The sequence below is a fragment of the Chanos chanos genome, chromosome 4 (genome assembly GCF_902362185.1).
Source record: "Chanos chanos chromosome 4, fChaCha1.1, whole genome shotgun sequence".
Lineage (NCBI taxonomy): Eukaryota > Metazoa > Chordata > Actinopteri > Gonorynchiformes > Chanidae > Chanos > Chanos chanos.
The window spans coordinates 22,954,949-22,977,246 of NC_044498.1; the positions used below are offsets into that span (position 1 = coordinate 22,954,949).

A 22,298-nucleotide genomic window follows, 5' to 3' on the forward strand; every position below is an offset into this window, starting at 1 on the left:
ATCTCCTGTATGAGAGTACTATAATATGATAATATAGGCTTTATACATATAAGGCTTTACTGAGCATTTCTCTCAGTCTTGTATTATTGCCGACTATCATTGTATACCTAAAATAAATACGGAATACTGTACATAAATAATTTATAACAAAACAAAAAAACATATATATATAAGGCCCCTAGATGCAAATTGAATTCCTCAAAACTGATGGCGCTCCGACAGTCTGTTTTCAGGTCAAAATATACTATGTAGGATGAAATATACTATATAGGATGAAGTTGTGGCGTATTTTTTCGTGCGTGTGCGTGTATGTGTGGGGTGTGTGTGTGTAAAACATGAGAAAGACATAGAAAATCCGATCATGTGGACCATATGTCAATGCTGAGCTAACGGCACTTACAGCCTTACAGTGTTAATTTATCCAGTGGTTAAAGTCGTTATGCAGTTGATATGTACGATACACTTGAAACGTAACAAAAAAAAAAACAAACAAACAAAAAAAACACCAACAGTTGACGGCACAGAATGATACTTTCGTAATAACGAAAGCCGTAAATTCATTTTAAAGTAATAAAAACACATTGATTTGACTCTGTGTCTCTCCTTGAGAACAGTAAGGTTGTGTAACAAAATAGGGAGAAGTTCATGATCAAACACTGAACAGTACACACAGCGTGCTGTGAGGAGCACAGGATGAGGATGAACGGGTTTCTGTAGTGTGTTTAGTGCTGCCAAGGAAGACAGTTTAACAGAAGAGCCTTAGGCCCACCCCACACTGCTCTCATAGGACTGGACCCCCTGGTCACACTCGGATGGTAAAGTTCATTCTGTTACACACACACACACACACACACACACACACACATACATACACACACACACAACCACACACGTGCGTGCGCGTGTGCACACACACACACACACACACACACATGAACACTTAACGGTGTGAAGTGTCTGTCCTTGCTGAGAGATTTCTTTACCATGCCTGCTCTCGGGGCTGTTCCAAAAAACAGCACATTTCAACATAATCATATAAAAGCTTTAGACGGCATCTGTATTTTTTTTCTCTTCTAGTGGCATGGTCTCGTTGACCACGCGCTGGATAAAAACCAAGACCATTGGTAGACTTTTTTTTCTGCTTTTGTTTTTGTACAACAGAAGATAAAGTGTGCATTAGGTCTGCTTGTACATGACAATATCGTACAATATTTACACATCTTCCTGGTATTTCACCATGAAATTTCTCTATTGACTATATACACATTGAAAATGTATCAGAAATATTTGGACTGTCTATTCTCTTAAATGCAGTATTTTTTTTTTCTTTTTTCTTTTTTTTTGTTGATATTTTGCCTTGTATTCTAGAAAAAAATAGTTCTTCGGCGAGCTGCAGACAAATTGCCACCATTTCTGATTGGCTTATCCAGCACCTGTCAGTCACTGTGAATGGGGCGGGACAGTGATGTACCACTATGTAGAAGTGTAGCACCTGGGGAAATTGACAGTAGAGAGAGAAAGAGAGATAGAGAGACAACAGGAACTCGGGGTCCAAGGCTGGATACTGCACCAAAGAGCCTCACATTCACTGTTATCTGGAAATTTTCCTTCTCTTGGGCTTGGGCAGCTTCATCTGTCTGTCTCTTGACGGAATCTGGTGGACCTGAGGAAGACAGGATACAGTTAGTATTTTATTCCATTACCTAAAACCCAATTTAAATCTCACATGAATACTACAATGGGCAGCAACAAACAGCATACCAAGTGACACCTGAGGAAATTTTACTCAGCACAAATTGTTCAGGTAAAGACTCTAAAAACTTGGAGTGGAAATATTAAGAGTTTTCAGTCATATTACAAATCCAGAGCTACAGTGACGTCACAAATCCAGATGCAGTCAGAATCTGTTAAAAACAAACACATACATACAAAAAAGTGTGTGAAAGCCACATAACTTTTGCAATTATTTCCCAATTATCAGTCGAAGAAGAATCTCTCTCATGCAGAGGCTAATGGCTGTGTTGGCCTTCTTAAAAAATCAACAGTGATGGCATGAAATCAGGTGTAGAGGGTTTTTTCTCTTCATATATCTACATCTGATATACCGCTACCTTACCTTTCTACTCTTAAAAATACCACTCTTACTAGGCACATATTACCTGTTTAAAACCGTCAGTTTTAGAGAGAAAATGGTGATGTGTGTTTTCGACAGCCAATTATCAACAAATGTCTGTTCGCTAATAATTTTCATTACTGCTGTAAAAAAATATTTCATATCGAAATATTCTGGTTAGCAATTAGCCAGCTGCCGACAAAAGACGTAGCTTACCTGCTAGCTAAGGCTAGGTCATGAAGACCAGAAAGCTGACGGCGGTTTTAGGGTCACAGACAGTGATGGCTGTCGCATAATTTCTACCCTGTCACGCCACTATCTGGATAAAATACTTCTCTTTCCTCCCTATGTACTCTGTTGTCTGTCTCCATCTACCTCATCACATGTGATCACTACATAACATCATTGTTTTTCTGCTCTGAAATTCTTCCCATTTATGGCTGCAGTACAAACTGGATGCTGCATGTAAAACTGGAAGTGATGTCATGTCAGCCACATTCCCTAAACTGGACCATAGCACCTTTAATGCAGAGGAAATGGCATTCCTGTATTGGCACATTTGGCCAGGTCCTACTCTGAATTATAAAGTGTCGAATTGTTGACAGTAAAGCAGCTGTGACTGAAACAAAACAGTGGAAAATTCATGTCACAGAAGACAGCTATAGAGCATCACACTGTTCTGAACAAGGGGGAGGGGGAAAGATTAAATAAATAAATGAATACAAAGGAACTGACAGGAAGAGAATCTGACGTGCTTTCCTCAGCAGTTGTTTTGTTTGATGGTTCGTTGAGTGAAGACAATTATTAGAAGGCATAGGAACTTGCCTGCCTCTGCTGGGCCTGTTAAATGGTATATTTGTTGAAATGGCTGACTGGGCAAAAGAGCACTGAATGGATGTGTTAAAAGATGCTGTAGTGTTCAGCAGGGGTTGCACAAGTGCATACTTTTACAATCCGAGTACTCTTTTCCTGAAAAACTCGGGTTCTTGAGTAGGTAGGCGGTTACCAACATTCTACAGTAGCCCAAGATAGAAAGTTCAGTCAAAGTGGGTTTACTGTGTTTAGATATAGCGGCTGTTTTTTTTTTTTTTGGAAATTCGGTGAAACCTGGTCATCATTAATGAGCCTAACCGACTTGAAAATGAAATTAGTCATATTTGCTTGCATCTGTTGTTTAACAACATTGCAATGTTTAACAACATTAATTTGTTTAGCCGTGTTAGTGTAGTAGCATAGTCTGTTATATGACAGACTCGATGTTAGAGCCATACAAAGAGGAATATTAAAGGAATACAAAGGACTTTTACTGGGCTAATGATAGTTCAATCTACCATTTATATACATTGTATAAATTCACCAAGAAACTGTCTGCACAAAGATTTCAGATCTTCAGATCTTAAAAACCATGGTGGCTATAGCGGTGAAAGCCGTTGGACTGTAGACTGCTCGCTCCATAATGACATCAAGTCTTTAAACCCTAGAGTGGGGAAACGGACAGTGTGCAAAAGAACATTGCCTTTCGCACCAAAATGAAATGACTAAGTTATAGAGAGGCTTTAGAATGGTTTGTGAACACTATTGATGCAATAAAGACCCAGATTAGACCTCTAATGGACAACAGTCAACATCACCCTGAACTCAAAGGGGCAGTTGAGCAGCTTCTAACTGTCCCCACCGCGCACCTTAACGAGCACAACACCCGCCTGCAGGCTCTTGGTTGAACAGTCACAGATCTTTTCGAGAACCTGGAAGGGATTTGCGGTGAAATTTGCCGTCTATCACTGGTGACCTCAGTCACCTGAGGGAACTTTGCCCACGCCGCACTGTTGATATTGAGCATGTGACACCAGAGCGCTTTCGGGACAGCATGAGTCAGAGCTTTCCATAAGATTTCAAACAATGTAGTCCCATGTTTTATTTTTAAATTTAAAACCAAACCGATGCTCTGATGCCAGCGACATGGATTTGTCTGCAATGATCAAACTAAAGATCTCTGAACACTGGGTGTACCGAGAGCTGTAGCGGTCACTTGAAACAGACGGCAGAGATAATGAGACCGCTATCTGGACCCGCCGAACAGCTCTGTAAGAGTAATCTTACTGAAGACGGCAGTGTTGCTTTCAGCGTTTGAATCTTTGTATCTCTGGGAACTGAAATTTACATATATCAGGCAGCCTTACAATGGATCATACAGAGATGTTTGTATGGCTCAAATCTCCGGATACTACTGAGGGTTTGGGCAGATCTGGAAGGAAGCACTAAGATACTGATACTACTACTACTACTACTACTACTAATACAAATACGAATTCATGCAAAACCTAGGGATGTTTCAGTAACAGCTGCTTTGCACATTGCTCATGAAAACCTACTGACTGATGTGCTATGCTTTATGGACTCCTTCACAGATTGCACCTTTGCCCCATAATCTGTTGACATGACATATTGCCAAACTGAGGCTAAGCAGGCCGGAGGGCTTGGGATAGGTAGGCCGAGGGCTGTGTGAGTGTATGTTGCCTTAGATCTTGTTGATAGCAGCACTGGCCTGGTCTGTTTAGCCATCATCATAATGCGACTAGGCACTGGCTGCAGAGACTGTCGCCAATACACAAAGTCACCTCAGAGCGTAGAGCCTCACTGGTGTTAACACAGGGGAGGCCTTTAAGACTGAACTAGCACGCGTGTGCGCATGTGTGTGTGTGTGTGCATGCGCGTGTGAACAGTTGCAGGGAAGACTGTTGCCGTGTGTTTACGTAATCCTCTGACTGCTGTCTACAGCAATACACACTCATACTCTTTGATCCGCACCAGTGATGTATGTGTGCACTTGTGAGAGAAAGAGAGAGAAGGAGGGACACAGACAAGCAGTGAGATGAGGGCTAGCTGAGAGAACCTAGTAGCTAGGCATGTTATTCAGGGAGACTGGTGGTGAGGAAGAAGTCTCTTCCATATATGTTTTCTTTCGGCTATGATCAGTGTGTTGTGTCTGTTCATTTCATATACTCACAGTGCCTGACATCTTGTCCAGCTCACTCATGGCCTCGTGTATAGCAGCTTCTAAATGATTATTCAGCATCCCAGCCCTGTACATGGAACAAAACATAGGCACACTGACGCACATCTATACAGGGATTCAATAAAACAACACATGCAGTTGGCACATCTTTCATGGTCATGCAACTCAGTGATGTGAGAACACACATTTTTTTTTTACAGGCAACCCGTCAGAAAGGCAATTTAAGCTTGTCTATATCACAGTGATTAAGAGCTTCCTTTTCCATAACATTCATTTGTGATTATGGAGCAATAACACCAGTTGCTATAGTGCAGCTATGCTTTCCCAACGGGTGAAATTTATATGAAGCAAAACATAAGCCTGTGGAGTCCAAAGCATTTAAGCTACAGTGGATATTAGGGCAGCACGATTTGGGGCATAGCGGTAAAAATGGCAGTCTGTCAAGAAACTATCATTTTTTTTTTTTTTTTTAGTTGGGCGCCAGACGCCTTTCAGGAGCATCACAGAGTAAGAGAGAAAGAGAAGAAGAACGGAAAAAATAAGAGAGATGGCAAGTCTACAGTAGGCCTCTTTTACCCCTATCAGACAGCATATTCTGTCTAGTAGGGCCTAGATTCATATGCCCCTGTTGCGGGCGAACTCAAATTTCAGAACAAGAACAAAATAAAACAAAAGCAGAGTAGTAACATGTGTCAAATAATGAATTATATTTTAGGCTGAGCTGTACAAAATTAGACAAGTCATAGATTTGTAATTTTTCACAAGGAAGAGAAAAGAAAAAAACAAAACAAAAAACAAAACACATGGTTGTAAAGTCGTCGGTCAATGGACATTTTTACAAAACAGAAACTCTGACGTTTTTTGCTTATTCACATTCCACTCCACAACGGGGAAAAAAGTCAGCTTTCAAAGATCAGTTTCAGACACAAACATAATTTAAATAATTCAGTTCACAGGACGCACATACAAGGAGTCGGACCTGAACGTGCTTTAAAAAAAAAAAGTAAAGGAAACAAAAGGAACGATGGAAGCGATCTCCGCCAATTCCTCCACTCATACAAGTCTGATCTATTTCGAAGAGGTATCCGCTGAAACCGACGTGTAACCTCTCCGTTAACGAAATAGCGGCCAACCCCTAAGCCGAGTTTCAAGGAGGAGAGAGAGTAACAAACAGGAGGGAGGGTGGATAGCAGTCACCGGAAAGAAGCCGACAGGAAGTGTGAGAATTAGGAGTAATAATCCACAGGGAGGTCCAAGACACACAGATCAGAATGATAATCCCTTTCGTAATGATCCAGTATTCCAATGCCACGAGTCTAAAACGTACAAACTACCGCACTATTTGAGAGAAAACGCAGAGCACACGCCTCGTAGCCTGGAGGGAATATCCGCAACACTGCCGATTCAAACTTCCCCTACCGTAGCAGGAATCACGCCTTCCTACATCCTATGGTGGCCTACTCAAGTCAATGGCGAGTAACCAATGAGGTACAGGCAATTAAGAAAATAAAGAAAGAAGTTTGGAGATGGAAAGATCAATATTTATCAAAGATATAGAAAAGGGAAAGTGATAGACAGGAAAGAAAAGTGCGTTAGAAAATAGTGAGCAAGTTATTTCCGGTACTATAAAAATTGATAAGCATGACACGGTGAAGGGTCCGTGTCGTACGCAACGGGGGAAAATCATAATATAATATAATAATATGATATAATTTTCTAAGTCAACCTTCAGTTCAATATTCACTATGTAACAGATTTAAAACGTGAGATGGAGCATTACCACATGAGATACCATCAAAATATTACCTGCTCTATATTCTAATGCAAAAATGAGATTTATTACACGGCTTTGTTGAACACTCGATTCCGATTGGTCAATCACGGCATTCTACGGTCTGTTACGTCTAAATAGCAGACCGCTGCCACGGATGCAGTTCTCATCATTTTTTCAGCGGAAGCAATAAAATAATTTTTTATCAGTATTTTGTGTCAAATGATTGATTTCTTAGTAAGTAGCCCAGTAAGAAGTGGGATAATGTACGGCGAGCCGGTCATTATGCGAAATAAAACCCGAGAGCGTGATGCAGGACCCCGATGCGAATCATCCTGTCGGGGTTTATTTTGCATTAATGACCAGTTCGCTGTACATTATCCCTTACTTAATTGGCATAGAACATAGAACAAATATCACAAAAGCTGTGACCGCGTTAAGTTAAATAAATAAAGTAATAATAATTTTTTAAAAAAATAAAAAACGTAAAAAAAGTCAAGGTTACTGCTAGCTCAGCGGAGGTATTTTCCGCACAACGAATGTAACATTTTCCTCGGGTTTGAAGTGTTTGTTGTTGGTGGGCGCGTTATCAGTCGCCTTGGGTCACTTCTGATCGGTGAGCATTACCTGTAGGCTACACTAGGAGTACGGCACTTCTGACTGGTGAAAAGAGACCTGTGACCTTACATGTAATATAATGTCAATCTGGATGAAGCACAGACTTGGAGTACATGTTTGGCACCAGAGATCTTAATCTGTGGTCCTAAACTTGTAATCCAAGTCCATGTTAAAACATGTGACTGAAAACATGCCAAAACGTATCTAAACCCAACCAAAGAAGACACAAAAGTTCATTTACTCGCTCTGGTGGCATTTCAACGAGGTTTGAATTGGGAATGAAACCTATCTTTGGGTGTGAGGACATGCTTACTCACATTGGTGATCATCTGTTTGAATGTTCACAAGACCAATTTATTTTCTGATTCTTCTCAAAGTGATTAAACGTACATAACTGGTTTTGTCTGTACAGCTGTCATTTGAGCTGTGTCATCAGTATTGCTTAGACAGACAGATGTATTGTGTATCATAGACATATGGTGATGTATACCATAATATATGTTATGAAAATATAAAATGTTTTACAACAGAAGCATTAGACAACACCATGGATTCACCCACAATGACATGCTGTAAAGTGTCATTTCAGACATTTCAAAGATTTCAGAAAATCCAAATATTCAAGTCAAATTACATTTGTCATTGTCAAAGAAAGCTGCTTGAAAAGTACCAAAGTCAGGCCGCCCCCCCCATTTCATATGGCTGTGGAGTGTACCATTACTACAGCTACACCTGTAACATACATTTTCAGGACAAAATGAGAATAATATCTGATCTCACATTTCCAATGTTTCATCTCTATGCTTTCATGTTTTATCTGAAGGAAACTGAAGAGCTGCTTTCCCCCAAACAAATTCTGCAAAAGCAGCAGTTACTCCATGCAACCAGCAGGGGGGCAGTAAGCACAGTCTATAGTGAGTTTTGTCTGAATTGTGCTTTTTGAAGTTTTAATTTGCCTGAACAATTGACCTCATCTTTCCACAATATCACGAAATTTCTCATGTCTGAGAAGAGCCAGGTCAGGCAATACACAACAGAAGCCTTGGAGAACTAAAGGAAAACGCAAAGAAGAAAAACAGAGGAATGAAACATATTGTTTTAAGTTCGAAGGGGAAAACAAAAGAAGTGTGAATATCAGTCAAGTTTGTCAGAGAAGGGAATGGAATTCAAATTTAAATGACTTATGTTTCTTACTTTCTGTTCCTCTTGGTAGCTCTATCAAGTGCCTCCAGGTCTTGTGTTAGTGTTTTCAGCTTCTCTGGCTCCACCTGAGCAGGGTTATTCACAGTAAATGTGTTAACTTCACTTTATTGAAGTACTTAATGAATGTAAATATATGAATGTATATATGTATATCTCAGAGAGTTGATTCAGTATATGGATAACCTGACTGACAGTAGTCTCACCTTGGCTTGTTCAGACAGATGCACGGTGGCACTGTGCACGTGTTCTTCGCCCGCTAGTTTTGCGGGCCATGGTGGGAAGCCTTTAATGGGCCCCCACACCAGCTCGCCCATGTGGAAGGTTCTGGAGCGATAGTGTAGCAGTTCTGTGGAGGGAGAGTCTGGGTGCCGCAGCTCTTCCTCGCTGCTGAGGCTTTTGGTGTCAGAAGGACTGGGTGCACAGCCGTTATAATGCCCGTTAAAGTGGCTGTACTCTTTCAACACGGCTCCCTCCAGACTGGTGGACGAGCTGGGCGACTGGTCGTCCCCAGTAAGCGTGTCAGCATAGCCGCGGCCGGGCAGGCCTCCGTTAACGTGGGTGCAGCGCTCCACCGTTTGCTCCAGACGCTCTTTGAAGTTGACGGGGGTGCGGCTGCAGTGGTTTGCGCGGAAACCGTCCTCCGGCAGGGCCTTGTCCCCATGCTCATGCGGCGTCTCGGCTGGGCACGGCGGCGCCGGGCTACTCCTTACCTGTGTGGAACACTCCAGAAACTCCTCCCCTTTCCACTGGGTGTGGCCAGCGCCATCTCCCTCCCACTGGCCCCTGGGGGTGCCTGCCCCAGGCGGCCTGAAGTACTCATGGGCCTCAGTGCTGTCGGGCATTGCCTTACCCTGCTCGGAGTTCCTGCGTGGCCGCACGGCGCGTGGCTGGTGGGCACGTGGCTGAGGCAGGGCGTCAGGCTCAGGGCCTCTCTGACCATGGATGACGGCATTTACGGCGTGCGGTAGGCTAACTGGCTCGCCGATGGAGGCAGTGAAGGCACTCATGGCACTAAGAGCGGGCACTGGGCTGGCCTGTGTGGTGCCACTGACTGTCGTTGTGATCACGACGTGCATGCCCTTACTCGCTGCGTCCACCACCGCTCGGTAAATCGCATCGACTGCCTCTGCGCCACCCCCTGGCAGCCTCTCTCCTGACCCCTGACATCCTGTGACCTCGCTCTGACTCTGCAACTCATGCTGGCCCTCCTGAAACATCCCCGACTCCACAGGAAGTGATGTCATAGCAGCCTGAGCATTCATCTGTGTGTGGGAGACTGGGACATTCTCCTGCATGCGTCCCTGAAACAGAGAAACAAACATAAAAAAGGTCAAGTAATGTCAGGTAATCTAAGGTCAAATCAAGTAAACAAACAATGAAATAAATAATAACAATAATAATTTTGTTTGCTCTCTGGAAAGTTTAATTAGACGACATTCATATTTATTAGAAAAACTGTAATTAATTTCTCATGCTACTCTAACCAAGACAAGGATAACTAGCAGAGCCTACTTCTGTCAGACCACACATTGGTACAAGTTTGAAGGTCCTTCTCTTTCCTGAGACTCACTTGGTACTCTTGGTAGAGACAGGCCATGGAGTTAGACGGGTTGCCAGGAAAGGGGTTTTCTTGGTAGGGCTGCCCCTGCCCTTGGTACGGAGAGACCCTGTGTATGCCCTGGAGTCCTGGGTGCAGCTGCTGCGGCTGCTGACCGTGCTGCTGGTACATGTGACCAGAGCTGCCCATGAGTCCACCCATCTGAGGATTACCCATACTGCAGTTCAGCGAGGACACATCACCTGCAGGGGACAGGTAAAAGAAAGGCGGGTAAGACACTATTTGTGGGGCAAGAAAATCACACCTGCTAAAATCAGTTCAGTGTGTGCCCCAGCTGAATTACGATGGAAGCACATTGGAGTGATGAGTTACAGATTACATAGCATATTATTGATGTGTATATCTTAGAATTAGCAGTAATCAGGAAGAAAGAGAGAGAGAAAGAGAGACAGAGAGGGAGGAGAAGTGAAAGAGCAAATGACCCCTAGAGGGAGCTCTGTGCAGTCTTTAGCAGCTGTCTTGGATGTCTCTATGGCTCTGTCCCCTCCAGATGGCTCAGTCTATGTCCCTCAGTATAAAAGAGTGAGGAACAGGATCAGAGCCCAGAGGGTGACAGACTCTTTGTCATGCATCTCAACGACAATGACCAACATGAACATATCTGCAAACCACACACTTGGGGCTATTTCTCATTTCAACGCACTGTCACATGGTACAATGTACTTCAGTAAAAACGGCATACAGCAAAACCTGAGTAACCAACAAACACTATTAATATGTCTATAAAGAGCACATGAGGCAACATTGAGTGATGCCATTTTATCAAGCAACTTATTCACTGACCATTACCAAATAAAGCTAAGACAGAGTCAGGCATCCCAATGTGAAGGACTGCATCCACTGGTACCGGGAGCAACTGAGAACCAAAGGACTTGATTTGCTTATGCAAGAAGTGACAGGGCAATGAGACAGCTGCTGGAAACCTTGACTATAACGTTATATGACTCAGCATTTTCCCCTCACAGACACCAGAGGATCCTCAGCAGTCAGACTACTGTCTTCACAGTACAATCCAAAGCTATGACAGTACCAAGTATCACGCTCAAGCATCTTAGGAAACTGGAGATTCATTCTGTACAGTTAAATAAATTGCATCAAACCAGATTATGCTTGACTGATGTCCCAGCTATATTTTTATTGGCTTAATTCAGAAAAATATATTAATGCAGCTTATCATACATAAAGGCTATATCAAACGATTAAAAACACTAAAAGATTTCTAAAAGAAATGTAGCCCTAACCAAAACTGAATATATGTACCTTGTGTTTTAAATAAAAGAAAAAACAGAGAAATTGGCCTCAGATGTTTTTTTTTTTCTGTGTCCCAAGTCCACACTAAAAACAGAATTGCTTATTGCACTCCAGTAAGCTTAGGCTTGTCTCACTAGCATCATCAACTGAATGCTTTGCTCATAGTTTCCAAGGTGCTTTAAGTTTTATGTACAGCTGTGAAAACTAAAATATGGCAAATGGTTTTGTTTTTATCTAAAGAATCACCTGGCAGTTTTTCAAATGAAAAGTGCCATTTATTATTGTGTCTTTTCCATTGTCCTGTTACTTACCAGTTACCTATTAGGAAGGCGCATGTGTTCAAAAGTGTAGCACAGAATATTACAGTGTGATTCACTGAGGTGGTTGAACACTGCACCACCATTAGCATAGATGACAACGCAGACGTGACAAACCACCTGGGAAATACTTCCAATCAACATGTTAAACACCAACATCAACACTAACATGTATAGGATGCAAGAACCAAAACAAAGATAGCTAACTCCTGCACTCTCATGTACTACATACCATGTCATTTTCTACACATGGCTACACATGAGAGTGGCCCTGACCCTGGCCTTGCAGTTCTTAACGTTCCCACAGTATGCCTCTGGGTTGCCTAAACAAAGACACAATGATCAGCTCACACCCACGTGTGAGGCAGAGGCTCCAGTCACTTTCTCTGTGTACATTTCAAAGCTGAAAGGGTGTGAAGAACTTCAGAATCATGACTAAACTTCTCAACAGGACAGGGCTTCCAAAAAAAAAAAAAAAAAAGTCTCTCTGTGAATGGTTCGCTGCCTGTGGTAGACTGTTAGTCAGGCACTGAAAAGCAATGTGTAAACTCTGTGTATAATGCTTGGTTGGAAGGAGTTTAGTCAGCAAGGAGATGAGCTATGACAGCGAGTATATGTGAGTGCACATGACAGTGTGTGTGTAAAGTTCAGGGCCTGTAGCAGTCAGGGAGGTAATGCGCTGTGTGTGTGTGTGTGTGTGTGTGTGAATGGGCACTGATGAGCAGCTGTTGTAGTCTGTGCCGGACAGCCCACTGGGCTCCAGTCATCTCTGCAGCGGCTGTCAACGAGGGCTCGCCCAGCGCGGACACCGCGTATGATCTACTGATGCTGGTTGCCGGGGAGGTTGCTATGGGAACCACAGCGGGATGATTGGTGGTGCTGTCTGAGGCTTGATACAAGCTGCCCCAGCAGCTGGGGGGTGTGGCACATGATTTACCAGGTTGGGGGAGGGGGGTTGCAGCCACAGCCTTGAGGTGGGTGGGGCGATGATCTGAGGAGTCTTTTAATTCTTGTTTGTGTGTGTGTGTGTGTGTGTGTGTGTGTGTGTGTGTGTGTGTGTGTGTGTCTGTGTGAAAGTGATTCATCCAGGGTAAGGAGCAGACAGGCCTAAAGCCTCTTAAAATGTACACAGCCTAAAAATGCAAATGACATCTTATAGGGCATTATCAGAGAGGGAAGGTGTTGGAGGCCTTGAGCAACAGCCAAACATGATGCAATTCCACTACAAATTAAAAAAACAAAACAAAACAAAAAAAGAAGAAACAAACAAACACTGCAGTAGCTTATTTCTCCAAAAGTGGAGCAGATATACAGATTCACAGCTAAGGGTACATCAATGTATCAGTTCAAAATCAATATCCTGCCAATGTAGCGAGCTGCTTTGGGTCTTCTGGGACTGAAATTTCCTGATATTTTTTATGACTGCCAGACTGCTGAGCTTAGCTCAAAGTATGATGATGAACACTGCCACATGAATGTCCTCTTAAGAACATACAAAGCCACAGTCACGTTTTTGTACTGAGCGAAATTACAAACACTTTAGAACATTTTCTGGGCGCAATACCTTTCAAGGTTGAGACACAGAGCATTACACGCACCAAGGTCTGTTACAGTCTGTTTCACGAAGAGAGCTGTATTATGTGGACCACCTGAAGGACACTAAGGGGGCTGTCATGTTTATATGCAATGCTGGGTGTCATCATGACCGAGGGACGTTATGTCAACACAGGGGGACAACAGAGAGAAGAACAGTATTGGGACAAAGTGGCATTACAAAGAATGAATATGAGATAGTGACACATGAGAACGCTATAAAAAATGATAATATCACTGACATGTTACAAGGCAGTGTTACAAAGGTTCACAGATGTTACCATGTATTGTTACAGACACTGGGGGACATTGCAAGGACATAATAGAAGCTATGACAGCAAAGAGACATTATGGGAACATAGCTGATTTGAAAGATTGTGGGATCCTACAAAGACTGAGGATGGTTAGCAGTGTTATGGGTATAAGTGGGCATTAAACAGCCAGAGTAGCATTATGCATTGTTCCAGAACAACAAAGTGACAGTTACTATGAGGACACAGGGGTGTTAGGAAGACTAAATGGAGTTAAACACAGAAGCATCATCGTGGGTGGCTTCAGAGGGACTGATAAATGTTACCAGCAACTGCCAGTGCAATACAGACTGAAAACCAATGCGGTTATGTTAATGGTGACATGACGCATTACGAGTCAGAGAGGCAAGGGGGCATTGCAGAGATAAGACATCCTATAAACTAAGCAGCAGATCTAAAATAAAAACTTCAGAGTTACTTGTACCTGTACTATTCTATACTGTACTCCACTAGACTACATTCTGCATTGCACTCTGTTACAAAACAGCTGCTTCAGGGTCACAGGGAGCAGAAAGCACCACAACCCAGTCACCAGTAAAACAGAACTAAATACTGCAGCAACAAGACTACTGAAAATTTAAGTGCAGCTAACAAATCACACACTAACAGCAGAGTCTTGTAACACAACACACAGTTCTTCAACAAAACATACAGGCTAATGTAATGATTTCTTAATTGTGTATGGTTCACTCCTGTCTCACACCATTTGTGAGTTTCTATGTAGTCTAACTTTTCATATTCAGAACAGGGAGTGGCAGCTTTATTTTCCTTCAATTCAAGCACAGAAAAGGCTCTTGACTACCTGCACACTCACAAGGAGGCCATTAATACCAGGAGGCAAAAACCTTGGCTTCAACCACACATTCTGCACATTTTGATACGCATTCCCTGGACTGTATTTTGAAAGGGGTTCTATAGAGAGTCCAGGGAGCCCTGCATCGCTAACATACAGATGTGAATCATGCCTGATGAGGGGCAGGGAGTGGCGCACAACACCCAGATATTTAACAAACCAGATATTTAAATACGTACAAAACCCTGTCATGAGTCAGGGTATTAAATTAAATCAAATTTCCCGATGACACACTTATTCAACAAAAAACAACAACAACAAAAAAAAAAACGCACAAAAACCAAAAACTAGAACTATAAAGTGCCAGACTAAGCCTACACAGTCATCAGATACCATGACCAAAACAGTAACTGTCGGCAGTACTGTCTATTAGCTAGTTTCAGAACTTTTCACATAATCAAAACAGACTAGTGTAAGCCCACAGCACGGAGAAAAAGCACTCGGCAGCAATTCACCAGTAGAACAGAAAAAAGGACAGTCGCTGGATGAGACGGCAAGACCAGAGTTGATGAAAGACACAGGAAATAACACAAAATCGTTCTCTGGAAAGCAAGCTCTGAAAAAATGTTAAGACCATACTGTTAGCAGCATGGCAATTTGAAACCACTCACAGTATGCTTTCCCAGACATCAGCAGTGTTGACGTCACTTACCAACCATTTTTTCAACATTTTCTTTTTATGTATTCACACTGAATCATCCAACATGTTTTCCATTTTTAGCGACTGACGTATTTACAGCACGTTCATAAACACCAAAAAGATGCTAGTATCAAAAACACCAACTTTTAACATAGGACCATTAAACATCATATCAAGTTGCTTTTGATATGTCCTAATCTAGATGCTGGGTCAGCTATAAGACCTGATCTGCATTCTCTGACAAAAGCACAAAAACATCATTGAGATCCTGTCCTCTCAAAGCCTGAACAAATGCTGCTCTTAGCTTTGAACATGTTCTCAACAGGCCCAATGTTTAACAAAATGACTCATCAGTCCTTGATCCGACTACTGGAAAACTGTGAAGCATAAGTAACCCAGATACTATCAACGAGCCACACAAGTCAGCGACATCTTGTTAAAATGAAAATAATAAAGTGCTGGTAAAAAGCACCAACTTGCAGCCACTGAAAACAACATGCAAGAACAATGAAATGGTATTGTGAGATTCTTCAGGAACATTGGAAGGCAGACCTACTGCACATTAGCACCACTCATGCTTGCAATTGCAGCTCCCTGTCAATGCTGTCCCATTAAGAACTCAGTGGTGTGGTCCATAGCTATGGCAGTTATAATGCTATAAGTTTCTCACCTGGCTCGGACATGACTTGGGTGCAGCTGCCATCATTGCTGTTGGGTACCATACAGGACATGTTTGGCCGACCATGCCCCTGAGGATGGCTTTGAGGCTGTTGATGCAAATGAGCCAGCTGCTGTGGATGAGTGGTTGGATGTCCAATTGAAGGGTTGCCGAGGGGAACCTGTCCACTCTGTCCAATGGGTCCACAGTTCCCCATAGATGCTGTCTGCATCTGGTTCATCATCCCAGAGTACTGATTCTGGGGGCCTTGGGGACCAGCCATCTCCATGGTGGGACAGTGCATTGGATCCACTGGTCCATGAAGTCGCTGTTGCACCTGCAGACTTTGCTGGGCATGGTTGGAGGGCACTCCTCCTTCACCAAAGTGCATCTGGCCAGGTCCTGGTGGCATGGGCCCTGTACAGGCTGGCCGACTGTTCTGAGCCATGTGGGAACTCTGGTTGCTCATGGACTGCAGCAGCTGGGCCATGGAGGTGTTGGGAGCTAGCCCTCCAAGCCTGGGAGCCTTTCTCATTTGCTCAGGTGGACAGGGAGGTCTGGGGCCTCCCATGTCAGGTTTGAGCATGTTGAAGACCATGTTGTCGTGGTTAGTGTTGGAGGGTTGTTTGCGCTTTCGGAGGGGATCCCGCTGCTGGGCCATGAGTTTGTCTCGCAATGCCGCCCGACCGCTTTGCCCTTCACTCATAGGTATTAGCATGGTGGAGTTGGGGGGAAGCATCTGGTTTAAAGAGCTATGCCCATCTACGCCCCTGCCACTTCCTCCACCACCACTACCTCCTCCAAGAGTGGAAGGGTGTATGCTGCCACTGCTGCCACCACCTACATTGCCCATGCCTGTGCTACCACTCACCACACCTCCAGCACCACCACCCATACCAGTGCCACTGGTGCCCATGTTACTGGTGACAACCAGTTTGTTTTGATTTGCTAGCTGTGCTTTGGCTGCTGCTGACAAAAGGCTGCTGGCAGGGAAGGAGGCAGCATTATGCTGATTGAGGATCTGGTTCAGGGGCATGCCCAGGAGGCCAGGGTGGTTCTTCTGCTGGGCGTTGCTGCTTGATGCAGGAGCGAACATGGTGTTGTGCTGACTGCTGATGGTGTTACCCATCCCAGCCAGCAGTTGGTTGGGGATATCTTTGTACTGATGGAGTGAGTCAGGTTTGGCCGAGGGGCTGGAAGGCATGGAAGGTCTAGGGGAGCCCATGGAGGATCTAGGAGATCTTGGTGGCACTTTGATGCTACCACAGGCTGTCTGGTGCCCCCCAGGCATGGCAAAGCTCCCATGCTCAGATGAGGTGGAAGAGGAGCGAGACCGTTGTGGGGACGCCTCCATCCGAGCCAGGCCAGGTCCTGCCATGTGCACAGGTGAGGTGACGGGGGAAGGGGAGATGGAAGTGGCTGCTTGCTGAGTTCTCTGCATGTGCCCACCATGGCTAATAGGTCCCGGCTTCACTGTTGGTAAAGGAAGGTTGCTTGGCAACGGGACAATGGCGGGAGGGATGTTTACATTCATCATTGGTACCTGAGAGTGGGCATTGGGCTGAAAGTTGGCTGAGCCAGGATTTGCCATGGGACCCTGGCTTAGCGGTTTACTTGGGATGGGGTCCAGAATACCCAACGGGTCCTTCTCGGAGGTCATCTGTTTTTTCTGCATGGTGCAAGAGGGGGGAATGGTGGGTGGAGGCGCAGAATGAGGTGCAGATTGGGGCTTGTGATGAAACACTGCTCTTGTCATATCCATGCCAGGTGGGTAGTTTACGTTACACTGGGGCTTTTTCATGACAGGGCTTTTGTTTGCAGTGGGGGAGAGAGGCGTGTTAGTCCTTCCAGCCATGGCACAGGATGACTGGGTGGCTGGAGAGCCATGGATCACTATACCGGGCGGGGAGAGAGCAATTCTGCTGTTACCATGAATTGGGCTGGGACTCCCAGCCCCTGGGAAACCACAGGGGTTGCTCCGCGAAAACGCATCAGGACTTCCCAGTGGGTCTGTCCTTGGTGAGAGGGAACCATCCCCATAAACCTGTGAGCCAGACGAGGCTGGGCTGAGCATGCCTCCATGTCCACTGCGGTAGGGAGACCTGGGCCCCGGTTCACTGCTACCCAGCCTCTGTCTCTGGAAGCCAGAGTAAAGCTCCTGCTGCTGAGCACCGCTCAACTCTGCAGTGTAGTGCCTCTGACCGGCTGCCATCATCATCTTAAAAGGGTTCTTACAGTCAGATAGCGTAGAGTTGGGCAGCCCATCATGGGGCTTAGTCCTTATTGCTCGTGGGGTGGCAGAACGCGATGGGGCTACAGAAGTAGCACCTGAAAGGCAGATGAAATACAACATTTGACAGAAGCCATTTCTGTACAGTAATGGATTACAATATCCAAAATACAGTACGGTTCATGCTGGGATTAAAAGTGTACTACGGATAACAACAGTAATCACTGATGTAAAGTAAAATAAATAAATAAATAAATAAATTAGTAAAGCAGTATAGCCTCTAAGTGGTTATTCTTCTGAAGTACAGAGATCTGCAAACAGAATGACATACTTGTGCCTCCGCCTGGACTGGTGAGTGTAAGGGAAGGGTGAGGTAACTCCATACTCTTGTGCAGAGTGGCCACAGCAATGAGCTTCCTCTTGTGGATGCAGAGTTTTGTGACATCCTCATCAGCCTTGACGTCCTCCGCAGTCCTTTGCTTGACAGCAGCCCCAGGATCAAAATTAAACACCTGGGGAGAAAGAGATTCTTGCTATAGCCTTGTCTGCTGAAAAGCCCTCCAGTTCCTGGCTAGCAGCAAACATACATTAGCATTTGAATACATATTCACTCTGACCTTGCATATTAACACAACGACCTACTTACTGTCAGGCCTACGTGAGGCAAGGCAATGCAAATTCATTCACAAAACTTTGCCAAAGAAGACAAAGGGGAGTGGAGTGGGGAGGTTAAACAGAGGTTTGTGCAGACTTAACATATATCCAGAGGGAATATGTGGCAGTGATATTACCATGTGAACATTCAAATTAATGACAGATAGACTAGATTTTTTCTGAGGGGAAACTTACAATTCATAGACAAACCTTATGACTGAAAAAGTTTACCAGAGACCAGTCTACAGGTGTAAGAGACATGTAGGAACTCCCTACCTTGGGTAAGATGAGAGGACACTCCAGGCCACACTTGCAGGTCCCATCTGTGAGCAGGTACGATTTTACCTGCTCAAGGCAGGACAGCACGGAGCCACTGGGACTACGGGAAACAGAGAGTGCGCATTTCACTCATAGCACTCAATCATACTCAATTTATGAACTTACTCTCTCAGTCAAAGCAACTGCGTAGTGAGTCAGCTAACCTCACTTAGACATAATACACACCATAGGACACTGATTATTGTCTCAGCTTAACATCCAAGAGTACAAACTATAAAGCATCAAAATGACATTTAAAATATTACGTGTAAAATGTACCACATTCAATGCCCGTTCAGTTTTTTTTTTTTATTAAACACATAGATTTATAACCTAAATCCTATGAGAACCGATTAAACATATTCATGATTTTTTTTATGGCCAACAAAGAAACTTTCTTTGGATCACACTTGGTCTCTTATAATTGTGTAAATGTCATGTCTCAAAACTTGCTTTTTTTGACTGAGGACTCAGTTGGATGGAGTTTTATTTCAGTCGCAATGATTAACTTGCTTATGTTTGTTAGGTTTATGTTTTCTACTAGCCCCAGCAGTAAGAGAACCTGACAAACAGTTCTTCAAATGAAGGGATATCTGAGGCATGATGGGACAGGAAACCTTTTGCATCGGCTTTCACCTCTGTTTTTTGATGCTAGAGTAGATGCTTAAATGAATGAATCATTGTATTTAGAATGCACTTGCTATAAAATCCACAGTGCTTAACATGAAATGAGGAGACTCACCTCATCCATAGCCAACTTTCATAACCCACCCGGACGGTATGGATAAAAGCTCTCAGTATGCACAACAATGTCCACGAGTTACAAGACAAGGAGGTGATAATCAGTTATTGTGAAATGATCAAGATGGCCAGGGTGGGATATTGACCAGGGTAAGAAGGTTAACACTCGCGTCATACTGAGAGGAGCCGTGGTTCCATATAAAGCCAGGACTATGGTTTTGTGAGATCCCAAAGACACAAGCCTTAACAGCACATTGCTTCCATTACTGCTTGACCCACATAGACTAGAGAATGCTGTCTCCTACTGGCTCTTCAATAGCACCTCCTACAGCAATGTAATTTCCCTATGATGTCTGTCAACCAAACATGCACAGATCCCAACCCTATTTTAACTTTTACTTATGCTCTTTGGTACGGTCAGTGGAAGAGAATGCAAGGCTCCATAATTCATAAAATTTCAGTACTCTTCACTTTAAAAACACTAACATTAGGCGTCTACTAAATTTCTCCGTTAATGGGTATTCTTTGTTGAAAATCCTTTTTAATCCTGGTCTTGGCTTAATCTGTATCCTGGAAACCATCTTCTAGACGTTTTAGTGCTTAATTTGCTCATGGCAGACGGTTCCTATACATGGGTCCTTCTATCCTTTTGTAATTGTCAGCTTTACTCAACTGAAGCGGTTAAAATAAACTAAAAAAATTCACTGATTGAATGTCCTTTTTTTTAAAAACCGAAACAAAGTATGACAAATGTTGTTCCTACAACTGCAAGAGGACTAGTGTCCAGTGAACAGATTAGAGCTCATATATTTCTAACTCAGAACTCAAAACTAAAACGCAAAACATAATATCAAGGCTACTTATTGTTAGTCACAAAGACTGCGACATAGGCCTATGGATGACAACATACAAGGCATGGATTGAGAAAAAAAATAGCTCTCTTGGTGAGCTTTGGGTGGGTCATTGACAACCCTTTTTCTAAAAAAGCAGTTTTAGATACATATGTATTACTGTGTATGTATCATAGGTCCTACATCTCAAGTACTATCTCCATGGTGATTTTAGAAGAAAGGTATATCAACAAGAAGATAATCGAGCTTAACCATTAACTGGTAATCTCACTCTGATCAACAATTAATAGGGCTTACTCTATTCAAAGAGTACTATTCACTGACAACTACCTGACACACAAGATCTTCATTGAGGACGCAAAGTGTACCTTATATAAACAACCCCCGTGGGATCCACCTTGCGTTTCCAGCCGATGGGTACCTGGGCGGGTGCGGTCTGCACCTCTCCGTCCCCTCGCTCACTCTCCTTTCCTCCATTCATTTTTCCGGATTAACACTCGACTCCTCAGGAGAGATCACACGTCCTTCAGTGTCCTCAAACTACATGTCATCTTTATCTTTTAAAAGAGGGTGGAGCACTACAACTTTTCTCTAAAAAGTTGGATGCTTATTAAGTTCAAAGGGGGTGGGGTGAGTTAGGGTTGGGGGGGTTCGGGTTGCACGTGAGACCAGGCTCACTGCGAATCCGAGCCTCCGAAAAGCGTCATTATTTTTCAGCTAAATGCCAAAGGTGTTTCCCATGACTGTTTGTGATCATGCGAGCCATGAGAAGGATCCAGACAGAAAGAGGCACAGGGACTACATAGATGAGATCAGGTGTGTCTTAAAAATCACAAAAACAGGATTCATGTCCGACTAAAATGCCAGGAAGATCAACGCTCGAGGAAATGGCTGCTGCGCAGGTCAGGAGAAACTTCACTCCAGATGTAGACAGCTGTCATCTTCTCTCATCTCCAAGTCAGTATTCCCATGTGCTACACCACAAGAACAACTTTTCACTTCCATACAGAGGGTTTTGCTTTGTTTAGGGGAGCTTGCATGATTCCTGTCAAGGAGAAATAAGAACAGGTTAGAGTATGACAGTCTGCCAAAACAGGCCAGTATATGCTCCCAGTGGAAATGTGATGACCAAATTGCAACACCATATGTATATGTATATCCATCTATCTATCTTTATATCTATCTATATATATCTATATCTATATATATATATATCTATATATATATATATATATATATATATATATATATATATATATATATATATATATATATATATATATATATATATATACATATTACATTGGTTTAAGGATTAATTAAAGCCAGGGTGTTGTCACAGTTAAACATTAACACAGCATGGTGCTTTTGTAAATTGGATTTCTCCATACAGTTTCTATTCTGGTTCACACTGCTGCTTCATAATGAGCGAGTGAGCAAACGAGAGAGAGAGAGAAAGAAAGAGAGAGGGAGAGGGAGCATCACATACATGCTCACTCTTGGTGAATCATGCTTGCTGTGCATTTCCTGCTTTGGATGAGT

The 22,298-nt window shown here is 43.4% G+C and overlaps 1 protein-coding gene across 1 annotated transcript; it reads right to left on the reverse strand.

Moving 5' to 3' along the window:
• Window positions 1-1,463: 1,463 nt before the first annotated feature.
• On the reverse strand, window positions 1,464-21,253 carry mbd5 (methyl-CpG binding domain protein 5). The gene is made up of 9 exons (XM_030771283.1): window positions 21,125-21,253; window positions 19,123-19,225; window positions 18,524-18,704; window positions 15,975-18,290; window positions 10,292-10,521; window positions 8,925-10,022; window positions 8,713-8,786; window positions 5,121-5,196; window positions 1,464-1,663 (listed from the first exon to the last, which is right to left on the reverse strand). Exons 1-9 carry the CDS (start codon window positions 21,235-21,237, stop codon window positions 1,592-1,594), a joined length of 4,263 nt encoding a protein of 1,420 aa, XP_030627143.1. The 5' UTR covers window positions 21,238-21,253; the 3' UTR covers window positions 1,464-1,591.
• Between the last annotated feature and the right edge of the window lie 1,045 nt (window positions 21,254-22,298).